General features: G+C 38.7%; 1 protein-coding gene across 2 annotated transcripts in view; it reads left to right on the top strand.

Moving 5' to 3' along the window:
* The window catches only part of mindy3 (MINDY lysine 48 deubiquitinase 3), a 46,628-nt gene that overhangs the window by 9,112 nt on the left and 24,586 nt on the right, over positions 1-12,930 (top strand). The window contains exon 10 of one of the 2 annotated variants that reach the window (XM_067394840.1): positions 334-414. The exons of the other annotated variant lie outside the window; for it this stretch is intronic. Coding sequence (XP_067250941.1) covers positions 334-414 — 81 coding nt within the window. The remainder of the gene's footprint in view (positions 1-333; positions 415-12,930) is intronic. 2 annotated transcript variants of the gene reach the window in all.

Genomic DNA, 12,930 nt, shown 5'->3' with positions numbered 1-12,930 from the left:
TTGGAGGCCATATATAGGAGGCCGGATGTTCCCCACCCCTGATGTAGATCATGTTTCAGTGTTCATATAATTCACTCAACATCGATAATCAGTTATAGTGAACATATCATCATAGTGTAAAATGGTTTCAAAACCTTTTTATCCATTCCATAACAAAGTTCCAAAATAAGCCTAATGATTGAATAGTTGGCCATTCTTATAAGTGTTAACAATCATCTTATCGCAGTGAATCAACCTGTTCGTGATGGTTCTGGAATGTGGCTGGCCAGGCCGTCATGGCATTGGTATGGAGATTGGTGCTCAAGCACTGTTTCTTTTTTTCTGCTTTTAAAGGTTGGCTCTTTTCTCAAATCTCCAAAATTCCCTATTTGGATCCTTGGCAGTGAGACTCATCTCTCAGTATTCTTCACTAAGGTGAGTTAAGAAAATAATCATCTTTCTTCCTTACTGCACTCTACTCTTTCTTTTTCTTATCTGAAACAGTCTGGCAGTTTGTTTTCTTTTATTTTGTTATTGAGCGAAGACTCAAAAACACAAGAATGTGCTTGCTAATAGATTTAGTGCTCTAGACATCTTCTGGAAGAGAAAAGAAGAAAGAGAGGGGGAGTATGGGGTGGATGATGAGGCAGAAAAAGGTGTGTCCTGGCCTCAGCCTACGCGGCATGCGGTCAGCTTTGGCACTCCAACATGCTCACATAAAGGGGTTGCTAATGTGGGGTGTATCTCGGGTTTCTATGTGGTTGCTATGCTGTTATGGGTAGTTTCTCAATGGCCAATTTCAAAAGAGCCTACTCCAAGTCTCTAATATTGTTGGCCCCAGATATGGCCTGGGTCCCTTTTTCAGTATTTTTTTATTTTTATTTATTTTTTTTGAGCCATGTTGTCCCCTAGTTGGGAACTCATCCCATGGGGACATCCCATCATCCCATCGCAAACTTGATTCAGACAACCCACACAATCTCATTCCTAAATGACAATGACTCTGCCATGTCTATTAAACCTTTGACAAAATCACACCAGGACATTCAAATATGTGTTTGCGCTGCCACAGACCCAGTTTAGTCTTTATGAGAGTCATTGAATCATTCATTCAAACCAATTTTTAGAAAAAAAATTCTAATTAATTAAATATTTTAAATGGACTTTAAACGTTTACATTTTGTCAGAAATTGAGATGGAGGAACAACTGATCATAGTTGTACAGGGCTTTTTTCCCCCCATTTTTCCTTTGCTGAAAATTCCTTTTGGTCATGGAGAGCGCAACTTAAGGTTGCTTATCAACAGCAGATGCTCCCGTGCGCTTTGGAAAGGAAGAGAAGACAACGCAGCTGGAGTTTTCCATGCATTTTTAGATGCGACTTGAACAGCCCCTATGGAAGCCATGGAATAAAGGAATAAAAAAGATCATTTTGAGTTTTACTTTTTTTTTTTTTTTTTCTGCAATTCCAAAAAAGAAGAAAAATTAGAATTGTTAGATATAAACTCCGTATTCTGTCTTTCTTAATCAGAATTGTGAGTTAAAGTCCGACCTCCGAATTGAGAGATATAAAGTCGCAATTGTAAGAAAAATGTTATAGGTTAAAATATTATTTCATGCTGTAACTATAGGGAGCATAATGTATTAGCCCTATGAACTGCATGTGAATATTATGAAGATCCATTGTTTACATCAAATGTATGCTTTAATAGTAGGTTAATGCCCCAACTTGGCAACCGCTAAATGTCTTGTAATCCTCAGAGGCATCTCTATTGCTTTGTTGCTGGAGTATTTCTGTGTTTGTGTCTCTCTCGTATTTACTACTACATGTAGTAACTTTGCCGTGAGTAAATCGAGGCTTAAAGGTCCCGTTCTTCATGATCCCATGTTTCAAACTTTAGTTAGTGTGTAATGTTGTTGTTAGAGTATAAATAAAATCTATAAAATGTTAAAGCTCAAAGTTCAATGCCAAGCGAGATATTTTATTTAACAGAAGTCGCCTACATCGAACGACCAGTTTGGACTACATCCCTCTACTTTCTTCTTTAATGATGTCACTAAAACAGTTTTTTGACTAACCTCCGCCCACAGGAATACACAAAAAGGGGGCATGGTCTTGTTGCGCTCCCACGGAGAAGAGCAAGAGTTGCGTTTGTAGAGTGTGTTTGTCGCCATGTCGTCGAAACGGTGTTATTTTCATCCCGCAGTCCAATCACCTTTGTTTGGCCTTCCCAGGGACGCTGTACTTAGAGATCAATGGTTACAATTTATGCTTAACTCGGTTCCCAAAAATTATAATTGTGGTATCCTTACTGCAAAAGTTAATGTTGGACTGCAGTGCACATTATGGCCACAAGAGGGGACTATGTTTATGTATATGGCTGTTTTCCGTATGAGGTACTCTTCTGAGTGAGTGCTAACGTTGTACATTTTCTGTCGCTGCTTGTGGAGATTAAAGAGTTCAGTTGTCTTTTGTGTTCATTCGGCACAACACCACAATAATCCACATGTAAAACTATGTGCAGCACACGTTATGGTAAGAGGCGTGACCTTCCGGGCAAGGAGCGCTAAGCTGCTGTCGAATCACAACACGGGAACCGCTGGCACAATCAGAACTCGTTACGTATTTCTGAAGGAGGGACTTCATAGAACAAGGAAGTCATCAGCCCGTTTTTATGAGAGTGGAAACGGCGGTATACAGATAAGTAAATTATGTGAAAAGTACTGTGTTTTTTTACACGCGAAACATGAACACATGTTATATTGCACACTATAAACACAATCAAAGCTTTAAAAAAACAAGAAAAACGGGACCTTTAATAGCACACCTCAAGCTGCATTCGTTGAGGTATCGTTCATGTCTGCAGCACAAATGCTTTGGGTCAAGTTATGCTCTGAGGTTTTATACTTGGGGATAAGGGTTCTTTTAACACTCTAGCTATAAGTATAATCAATAGAAATAGTGTTACTTGGTGTTTTTATCATATTGCTATTGTCAACTTTTTAATTCTTTGTGCCTGAAGTCTCCCTTAACAATTGTAAATTGGTACTCCTCATGGCTTACATCTTTATTCTATTATAGGAGAGCAAGACTTTTTTTAAAAACCCTGGATTACAGTATTTACTGTGTTTTGTGTGAGTGCCCATGTGCTTTATCCCTTTACTTAACAGAGGAAATGCTTGTTTCTCATAAGGATTTCCACCTGGAGGCAAATGAGATTGACAGGGGGCATTAATCATGGTCTTACACTTAAGGCCATTTACTGTCAGTACATTATCCTCATCCTGTGTGTGTGTGTGTGTGTGTGTGTGTGTGTGTGTGTGTGTGTGTGTGTGTGTGTGTGTGTGTGTGTGTGTGTGTGTGTGTGTGTGTGTGTGTGTGCGTGTGCCGAGAGAGGGTGTGCACTGGAGACTCTTTTTGTCCATGATTTTTTTTCCTTACTGTTCAGAGAATTTTCTGACAGTGATGGAGTATTCTTATCATTATTATTAATATTTTTACTTTAAACTGGACTCCTTTTATTTATTTATTTATTTATTTATTTATTTATATATATATATATATATATATATATATCTCCAGTATAATCAGAAGATTTCGTTAATATTATGTCATTTATTTTAAATATCACAAAAAATATTTAATCAAAGATATATATAGTTACAAGATTACCAGTGTCACGGTAACAATGTTACCCTGTCTATTTATGTAGGCAGCGCTAACATTGTCTTATGTACTTTGTTTATACTTAGAATGTAGATATGTATTATTTAGAAAGATACAGGTCTCTGAACTGGGCCAGTTGATTTACTGTTAAAGCATAATGGGCTTGGACCAGCTGAGTCTTTCAGGATTGATGTCTCTCATTGTGATTAGAGCTGCAGGATCAAAATCCTTAGGACTAACAAAGGCTCATCTCATACTTCTGTGCATAAATCACTCTTAATTTTTCCTGTGTGTAGGCTGGTAGTATTGTGTGTTTATAGTCTGTTAGTATAGTAACTATATAGTCTGTGTAGACATTTTCTACATTAAAACTTGGAAAGTCAAATTTATGTTAAGTGTCTCTCTCATCTCTCATTCCACACTGGAATGAATCATTATATGCTGATAGTTTCCCCATCCTTTGCTCCTGCTTCTCTGGACTCCCCACTTTCTTCTTGAGTTTCTTAGATCAAATCTAAACTAGACTCTATCTGTTAGCCCCATTGTAGTCGTGGGAAGTACATAAGCGCTACTACATTCTTTAGTAGCATATTCTTTAGTTCAGTAGCGTTCATAATATAAAATATATTCTGTCAAGTAGCATCTTCTGTCTGATTTAGCAAATAGCAGATTGGTTGGTTCAAAAATGTGATTAATGTAGGTTGTCCCTTAAAGGGGATCTATTATGCCCATTTTCACAAGATAGAAGTCTCTGGTGTCCCCAGAATGTGTCTGTAAAGTTTCATCTTAAAATACCCGACAGATAATTTATTATATCTCGTCAAATTTGTGAACAAAAACACGCTGTTTTTGTGTGTGTCCCTTTAAGTGCACAAGCCACGTAGCCAAAAAGACAATTGTCAGTAGCTGTGTTTAACCTTACATTGTTCAAACCGGAGTCGAACACTGATGGAGAGACTCAGGAAGAACTTTTGGAATGCAACTGGACGTTTCTGAATGGTTAGTGGATAAATTCATGTAGTTGCTGTGGAGTTGATTCAACTCATCAACTAGCATGTGCCATCATGTTAATCTTTATTGACCCTCGTTTGTGAAGTAGTCCAGCATAAAATGATTTGCGCAAATATATAACACTTTACTGACTTTCTTCTGCACATTTACGTCATATTTAAAATTCAACCACGCTGTCCTCAGACTCCGATGCAGAGAGTCTATGGAGACTCTTATGTTGTGTTATTGGATGTACCAGCAAACATAATAGAACTCTTTGCGTAAGAGTAGTGGTAAATCTTGAACCACATGTTTGAAGAGACTGTTATGATTTATGGGATTATAAAAAGTAAAAAAAAGAGGAGTGAGTGGATTTTTACCATTTTTGGCTAAAAGTAAATTTTGTGTAATAAGTCCCCTTTAATGTTGCCAGAAATCTCTGTGCTGTATTGTCTTTCATTTACTAGCAAAATAATTATTCAATGAAATACTGCTGCTTATCATTATAATGCAAAACTCTTTAGAATTTTTGTTTGATACCTGTATTAATTGACCATTGCCCCATGCAAACATCAGTTTAATATCACTCTGTGGTCTTTCTTCTCACATAATACAATAATTCCAATTGAAATATTTCATGTATAATATTTATATATTTAGGATATACCTCAACAGAAAAGAAAGCTGTGTTTTAAAGAGCATTTTATGGGGTCTTTGAAACTGATGTTTGACAAGCTTCAAGCTACTTAGCTATCAAAGTTCAAAATCCGTTCCATCATTGCTCATATATTTATTTATTTTTTTTCTTATTCACTAATTTTGTGTATAAAGCAGCTTGGTGGAGAGCTACATAGTCTGCTCAAGTCCTCTCTATATTCAACCTAAAGCAGCTTTCACACATTCTCACACTCATAGCTGCTCCATTCCCATGAGCTTTAGAAGATCTTACAGATTTAAGGACCTGTTACTCTCTGCTCTCTTATACAAACAGCAGCCCTGTTCAGTATGCACACATACACAATCAGTTTAACCCTTATGCTCTCACAGGGCACCCACTTCTTTCTCTCCACCTTCTCTCTGGGGATGGTTAGCGGGAGCATAGCCTAAGGTGAGTAATGCCATGATTTCCGGTTGGAAAGCCGATCTCTTTCCCCCTAGAGCTCAGGGTCTCTGTGTGTCCATCTGGTTTAGTTTTCCCGCTGGAGTCACCAGAAAAGTCAGCCACTCTGCCAGGCCCTCAGAGAGGGGATAAACTCTCAAACGACAACCCAAAGAGCAGCTGTTAACAGGAAGCCTTTGGACTAATTGTTTAGCTTGCTTTGCCTAAATCTCTGATTACAATTCAGTTAATTTAACTACTTTATTGTGCTGCAACAGCCTGTTTTTTTTTTGTTGTTGTTGTTGTTGTTGTTATGTTGTTGGTGTGTGTGTGTGTGTGTGTGTGTGTGTGTGTGTGTGTGTGTGTGTGTGTGTGTGTGTGTGTGTGTATAATATATATTATATAATGTGTGTGTTGCTAGTGATGGCTGGTCATTACATGTGGAGAATTTCAGATGGTTTTGCAGTCTAATTTTTTTTTTTTTTTTTTTAATGAGAAGTGTTTTTTTTTTTGTTTTTTTTTGTAATGTGTCACGGAAGGTGGCTTTTTCCCCTCTCTCTCTCTCTGCACATGAGTTAGGTGTCTCTAATGACAAGTTTTAAGCCTGTCTCCCAGCGGATCCATACTCCCGTTACCGTCTTTGTTTGTCTCTATGTCTCTGCTTTTAGCTTCTAATAGGGTTTGTGTTCCACTCTTATCTGATTTACGTGCACACAAAGCAGCAGACACTACACAAATGACCTTTTACAGAGGTCCTGAGAGGGCCACGGACACACATAGACACAGCAGTGGACACTAAAGGAATGATCTCAAGTCCCAGTAGACGAACAGCCACACACAACCTGAAGACAGGGAGTAATGGAATAGCAGCTTTTAAGGCATCACACTGGTAACTATAACCGTGTAATGCAGAGAAACACGATCTGTGACTACTGAACCACAGTACCCCTGTTTATACCAAATCTGATGCTTCTCTTGGTCACACACCCACTCACAAGGTGATAATGGTTGTACTGGTGATGTGGTTTCACTTTTAGCTCTCCTCTTAAACCTGCTTTCAAGCTTTCTTCTTTGATTTGAGGTGATGAGCTTCACATCCCTTATTTCCTTCCATCCTGCTCTCTCTCTCTTGAGGCCATTTGTATCTAAGTATAGGATGTTAACCTTCTTCTTGTCCCTTCCTTCCTTGTTCCACTCATTCTGTCTCAGCTCTGATGAGGTTAACATCCTCATCTCTTTACTGATCCCTTGGTCCTCCTCTCCTTCCTGTCCACCCTTCAGGGGCCTGATCCCTTCTTATACCCACAAACTACTACAACCGGCCCTTAGCTCACAAAGTTGTTTTCGTCCAGTTTCCAATTCGGCCCCCTGCTTGGAGCAAAAGACTTTGTAAATGATGGCGCTACAAAGCTGGGGAAGTTCGTGGCTCTGTTCCAAAACATGAGATACCTATGGAGAAAGTATTTTGAGGCATCATGTATATGCTCATTAAGATTGACACGAAGGTTTCATTTATCCGTCACAGAGAAGGCAATCTCAAAATGCAGAGTCAGATGAGCTTGGTATAAAAAAGTAAATTTAAAAAAAAAAGGGCAAGCTGGCAGGCAACGCAAAAAATGTTGATTATAAATATTTGTAATTCCTTTTAAATTATTTAATTTTTATTCAAAAAGTATTTCTTTTTAATAAAGTCATAATGAATGATTATTAAAACTCTAAGAGACTCAATGTATTAATTTTTCCACCCTTTACATGTCTTTAGTAGACCATTAGTATTAACCATATCGTTTTGGCTAAATTTGCATTGCATAATTTGGAAAAACATTGCAAAATTGTAATATTTAGGGTTGTAAAATTTTATTTTATTTTTTTTTTTTAAATGAAAGTTAAAATGTAACAAATGTATTTGCAAAAAAAAAAAAAATTATATATATATATATATATATATCCCCCCATGTTGTTAAAGAGTGTCAGCTACTCTTTTGTGTATTTTTACATATATTTTTGTGAAAACTGGTTATTAGGGCCCAGAGCACCGATGGTGTGAGGACCCTATTGGAATTGCTCAGCCAATTATTATTCTTCTCCAAAATGAATCACATTTTTGAGGGCCTAAACGTTCTCAAAAACTCATGAAAATTTGCACACGTGTCAGAAGTGGTGAAAATTTACATCTGATATGGGTTTCAGAATTAGGTGTGGCAAAATGACTCGATAACGCCACCTACAAAATTTAAATTAAGCGCCCTTCGTGCTTCATTTCACGTACAGTTATGAAATTCTGTAGACAGATGTAACAGCCCAATACTTACAAAAAAAGCCCCTGGGTGCAAAGTTTGTAAACCCAACAGGAAGTAAGATATTTTGAATTTTCTCTACAAAATTTTGGCAGTTTTTGCCATTTCCACATGTTGTACTTTAACGAACTCCTCCAAGAGCTTTAATCAGATCAACATCATATTTGGTCAGTCTAATCCAGTGGTTCTCAAACTTTTTTCCCAGTGGGCCGCACAATGGTCCAAGTGCAAGCCTCACGGTCCGCATATAATTTACATATGACGTCACCAATGCAAACCAATCAGATTTAATGTTATGGTATTAGCAGATAATACTATTATTATACCAAAATGTTGCACACAATAAATAACAAATAAAAACTAACTTACTGACATTAGCTTTACAATAATAATAAGTAATGCTCAATGAACACACAAACTGTATATACAATCACTTTAAGTTGCTATTTAATTCTGTATGACTTTATGACTCTCTTCAACATCATCGCAATAGTCACCAAACAATCACATAAATGCCTTAATAAGCAAATGTTACTCAGCTCTTTTTACAAACAACACTGAGCGCACTGTAATTACAATCTCTGACGATATCAAGCATTCTGTCATGTCGCAATCCCTCGCGCAGCATCGGATCATCCCGGGCAGCGTGTGCGCTGATGCGGTTATTTTTACTGATTTAAAATACATCAAACAAACACATCGAATTCACAGTTCAGTCTTTTGAAATTGTAGGTTTTGCTTGTCAAGTACTTTACTACAGAGCAAACAGGAAGGCTGCCCATCTCGCTCATTAGGCCTAACAGCAAACTGATTCTTCCATTCTTCTTACCTTTGCTGCGGATGCTGCGACTCTTCTTGTTTGCATGTGTTCCTTCATTTTATCTTCCACATTTAGTTTTTCTCCTTTAATAACAAATTTGACCATTTTGAGGCTTAAATTTACAAAATGAATGGCTAAAGTTTGAATTCTTCCTAAGCGTGCACTTGTTTGTTTCGTTAACTGAGTGATTGCGTCATTAGCCTACATTGCCTGATGTCTGAAAATAATAAATGCTCACCAAAATTATTTTACATGACAAATAAAGCATTATAGCTCATTTATATCTATTTAATTCACTTTAATTTAAATTTTAAAACAAAAATAAATTGTATGCCATTTTTTTTTTTTTTATTGTTGTGGTCGGCATATCGTGGGCCGCATTTACATTTGTGACGGGCCACAGGTTAAGAACCACTGCTCCACACGCATTCAAACGCTTACTGCGGTGAAGTGTCGCATTGCGCGACTCGCACCCAATTACATCAAAAGTATGCTCACTGGATGTCATGGCAACTGAATCACGGAGGAAAACTTTAAATATCTTGCCTTCGCTTTGATTTCGGACCATCTCCAAAAAGACATAGCTAAAACACTAAACAAATGATTTTGACATGCGTTTATCAAAGTAGGAAATCCAGATTTTTAATCCCTTACACACAGTTACTGTTGTTGAAATACGAAACGGAGGCGGGTCCGGATTGAATTCCCTCGGGGTCCGGATCCGGACCGGAGTCCGGACTTTGAGAAGTGCTGGTCTAATCTAAAGGCCTTTGTGACATTAAATTGCGAAGATCTAGAGTTTTTCACTGAAGGGCGTGTCCGTGGCGGCCTGGCAAAGTTCGATGTTTCACTATGAAACAGGAAGTTGTTGTAACTCGGGCATACAATGTCTGATCTACCCCAAACTTCACAAGTTTTATAAGAGTCCTGACCTGAAGACATCTATATGACAATATTCAGTTACAGTCATAGCACCACCTGGGGGCAACAGGAAATGACATGTTTTACACTGTGATTAACTCCTCATAGAGATTAAACCAGATCTCACATCATATATAACCAGGCTAATCTTAAGGCCCTTGAGATGTTAAATTGCAAAGATCTTGAGTTTTCGGTGAAGGGCGTGGCTGTGGCGGACTGACTAAGTCTGATGTTTGGCCATGAAAGAAGAAGCTGTTGTAACTCAGGCATACTATGTCTGATCTGCCCCAAACTTCATATGAGTGATAAAAGTCCTGGCCTAAAGACATCTATTTGACAATATTCAGTTTGCTATAGCGCCACCTGTTGGCAGCAGGAAGTGTGGCACTTTTACATGATTTTGCCATAATTCTCCTGTATTTACTCGCTCACATGCATGTCGCCCACTGTTCGCTGTATTCCTGAGGCCAGCGGGTGGCGGTGAGCCCGGGTGCGAGGGCCCTTTCATCGCTGCTTGCAGCTTTAATTGTTTAAATGCTTTTTTTTTTTTTTTTTTTTTTACACACAAATGTTACAATTCTACTATGCTGAAACTTTCATTTTGGGTTAGCATCATTGACATTTCAGGCTAAAATATTGATAAAAGAAGAAAAGTAGTGCTGTAAAGTGAAGATGAAATGGGTAATTTTACCCTTTATATGTCACTAGGCAACATACTATCATCAAACTATTAAAATCAATGTGGAGCATTAAGGTTCAATGACAGTTAGGATGTTGCCTTAGAAGGCAACTGCCAGTGTAGGCAATAGAGAGTCAGCTCACTAGGTTTTTGAACAGAGATTTTTGAGAGGGGGGAAAAAAACCTTGCAATGCTGGTAAAGTCCTCTGGTGCACCCCAGTGCTCTGACATCCTCACTAATTTACTGACTCCATGCCCCCAAACACAAACACTCGCCTTTATTTTTGTGAGTCCCACAGGAGCTCACCTCACTGCGGCGGTCAGGCTTCTGTAGAGCCCTGCTCTGCTACCACAACAAGCTCTCGATCTTTTGTACCGCCATGCAGGACCACCATGTTCTCACAGCATTAGTGCAACAGTGAATGTGAGCCGAAACCAACACAGGCTCTGATTTCTGTCAGCCTGAAAGACTTCAATCATCACATTCTTACATGTCCTCCATGAAAGGATGGCACTGTGGGATATACACTAACATGTGTAAAAGAACAGAATAGAAAGGAAGGAAAATAATATAGCTTAATAGGTTCCCGTCTCATCAGACACTGTGTGTGTTTCCAGTTTCATCAGACAGTTGTCTCTCTCAGGCATTGTGCTGCCTGACATATCATTAATCATTCCTTTAGTGGGATCTTATCTATTACACATGCTTCAGCTTTGTAGTACTGCACTTACGCATGCATAGAAATGCACAATTCTAGGGAATTATATACAAACTCTAAAGACACTTTCACACCAAGAATAACTATAACAATACCTAAATTGGCGTCTACACCAGCAGATGGCAATTTTCTGTTTTTTATGAGGGTGCACAGCATTTATGTCATCTGCCGCTCTAAACACTAGTTCTAAAGTTGTGTGATTCTGATTGGCTGTCATTGTTTTTATCATTTTTATCATTTATCAGCTGGAAGTCATTCTGAAAGTGATTCCAACAATAACGTTTCTCTGTGTCTTTATCATTCTAATTGTAATTCTCATAGAATAAAAATGATTATTTAAACTGTATAGTTATCATTATGGTTATTGTCTTTGGTGTGAACAGGCCTTTACAATCATGCAAATGCCATCATCGCTCTTGTCTTGGTTTTCATCTCTATCAAGGCTCTACATGGCTGTATGGCCAAACATACACACAATATTTCGTACCCAAGGGGCTCGTAATACATGCAGGGCCTCACATCCCCTCTTAACCCACAACAATGGCCTCTTTAGCAGCCTCTCACTAACACTGACGCCTGTATAGGGAATACTTCACCAACAAAAGACATGGACACAATGAGAGAACGACAAGGAGATGGGCAGATAGTGTTAAATGTAGAAACAGACAGACCTTGACTTCAAGAGGGAGATGCCAGAGGGAGTAAAGAGTGGATGTGATAGTCTAGTCTCTGACCCAGCCAGCTCTGATGTATCAGGTGTCTAAACCACTGCTGTCTGATACTGGTGACATTTCTGTGTAGTGGAGAACTTCAGAGGAGCAGATCTACCTGTAGTTTGAATTACAGTGGTCTGGTAGCAGTAAGTGGTAATGTGGCTAGTGTAACAGTATAATTGTTGGCGCAGCTTTGATGTTGATTAAACACTGTGCTTGTTGTTCATAGTTCGACTGGTGAGAAGACCTCCATGAATGGATTTTGACCTTAAAATGAATGAACCTTTGCATCTGACCCAGACTTTCAGAGATGCCAATCTTTCCTTCAAGGCTAATCTCATTTGGTTGAAAGTTTCAGTGATAACAGGGAGTCTTTTACAAAACATGGTCAATTCAGAATTAGGATTGTGTATTCTGAAGGGGCATTCGCACTGATTTAAACTGCAGCAGGTCACTAAGTTGCTTTACTGTTGGTTGCTAGTCAACTGTTGGTTGCTGTCACATGATCTGTCAGAAATCTTTCTAATATGCTGATTTTATGGAGGCAGTTGTGGCCTAATGGTTAGAGAGTCGGACATGTAACCCGAACATCACGGGTTTGAGTCTCAGTACTGGCAGGAAATGTAGGTGGGGGGATTGAATGAACAGCACTCCCTTCCAATCATTACCTTGAGCAAGGCACTTAAGCCACAATTACTTCCCTAGTAGTGCTGGGTGGTATACCGGTTCATACCGAATACCGGTATTTATTTTTGTTATATGAATTTTGATGATGCCGCAATACCGGTATGTGTCGCTTAACCAACGTTCGGAACGCGGAGCAGCGTCACTGTTTGAAAGCGTCCCGTTTCACTGTTGCACTGTAGTGAGAGCACAGCTGATATCGCATCACAGCCTATGGTAAGTCCGAAATCACCCCCTAAAGCCTCGTTCGCTATTCACTACATTATCCACTTATATTGTTCACTTGAAAGAGTGAATGAAAATGAGTGAGTGAATTCGGACAGCCGTTGTGTGTACATCGGCTGTACGCTCGTTATTGCCGTGC

This window comes from Chanodichthys erythropterus, chromosome 2, assembly GCF_024489055.1.
Source record: "Chanodichthys erythropterus isolate Z2021 chromosome 2, ASM2448905v1, whole genome shotgun sequence".
Lineage (NCBI taxonomy): Eukaryota > Metazoa > Chordata > Actinopteri > Cypriniformes > Xenocyprididae > Chanodichthys > Chanodichthys erythropterus.
This window is presented reverse-complemented; position numbering and strand designations above follow the sequence as displayed.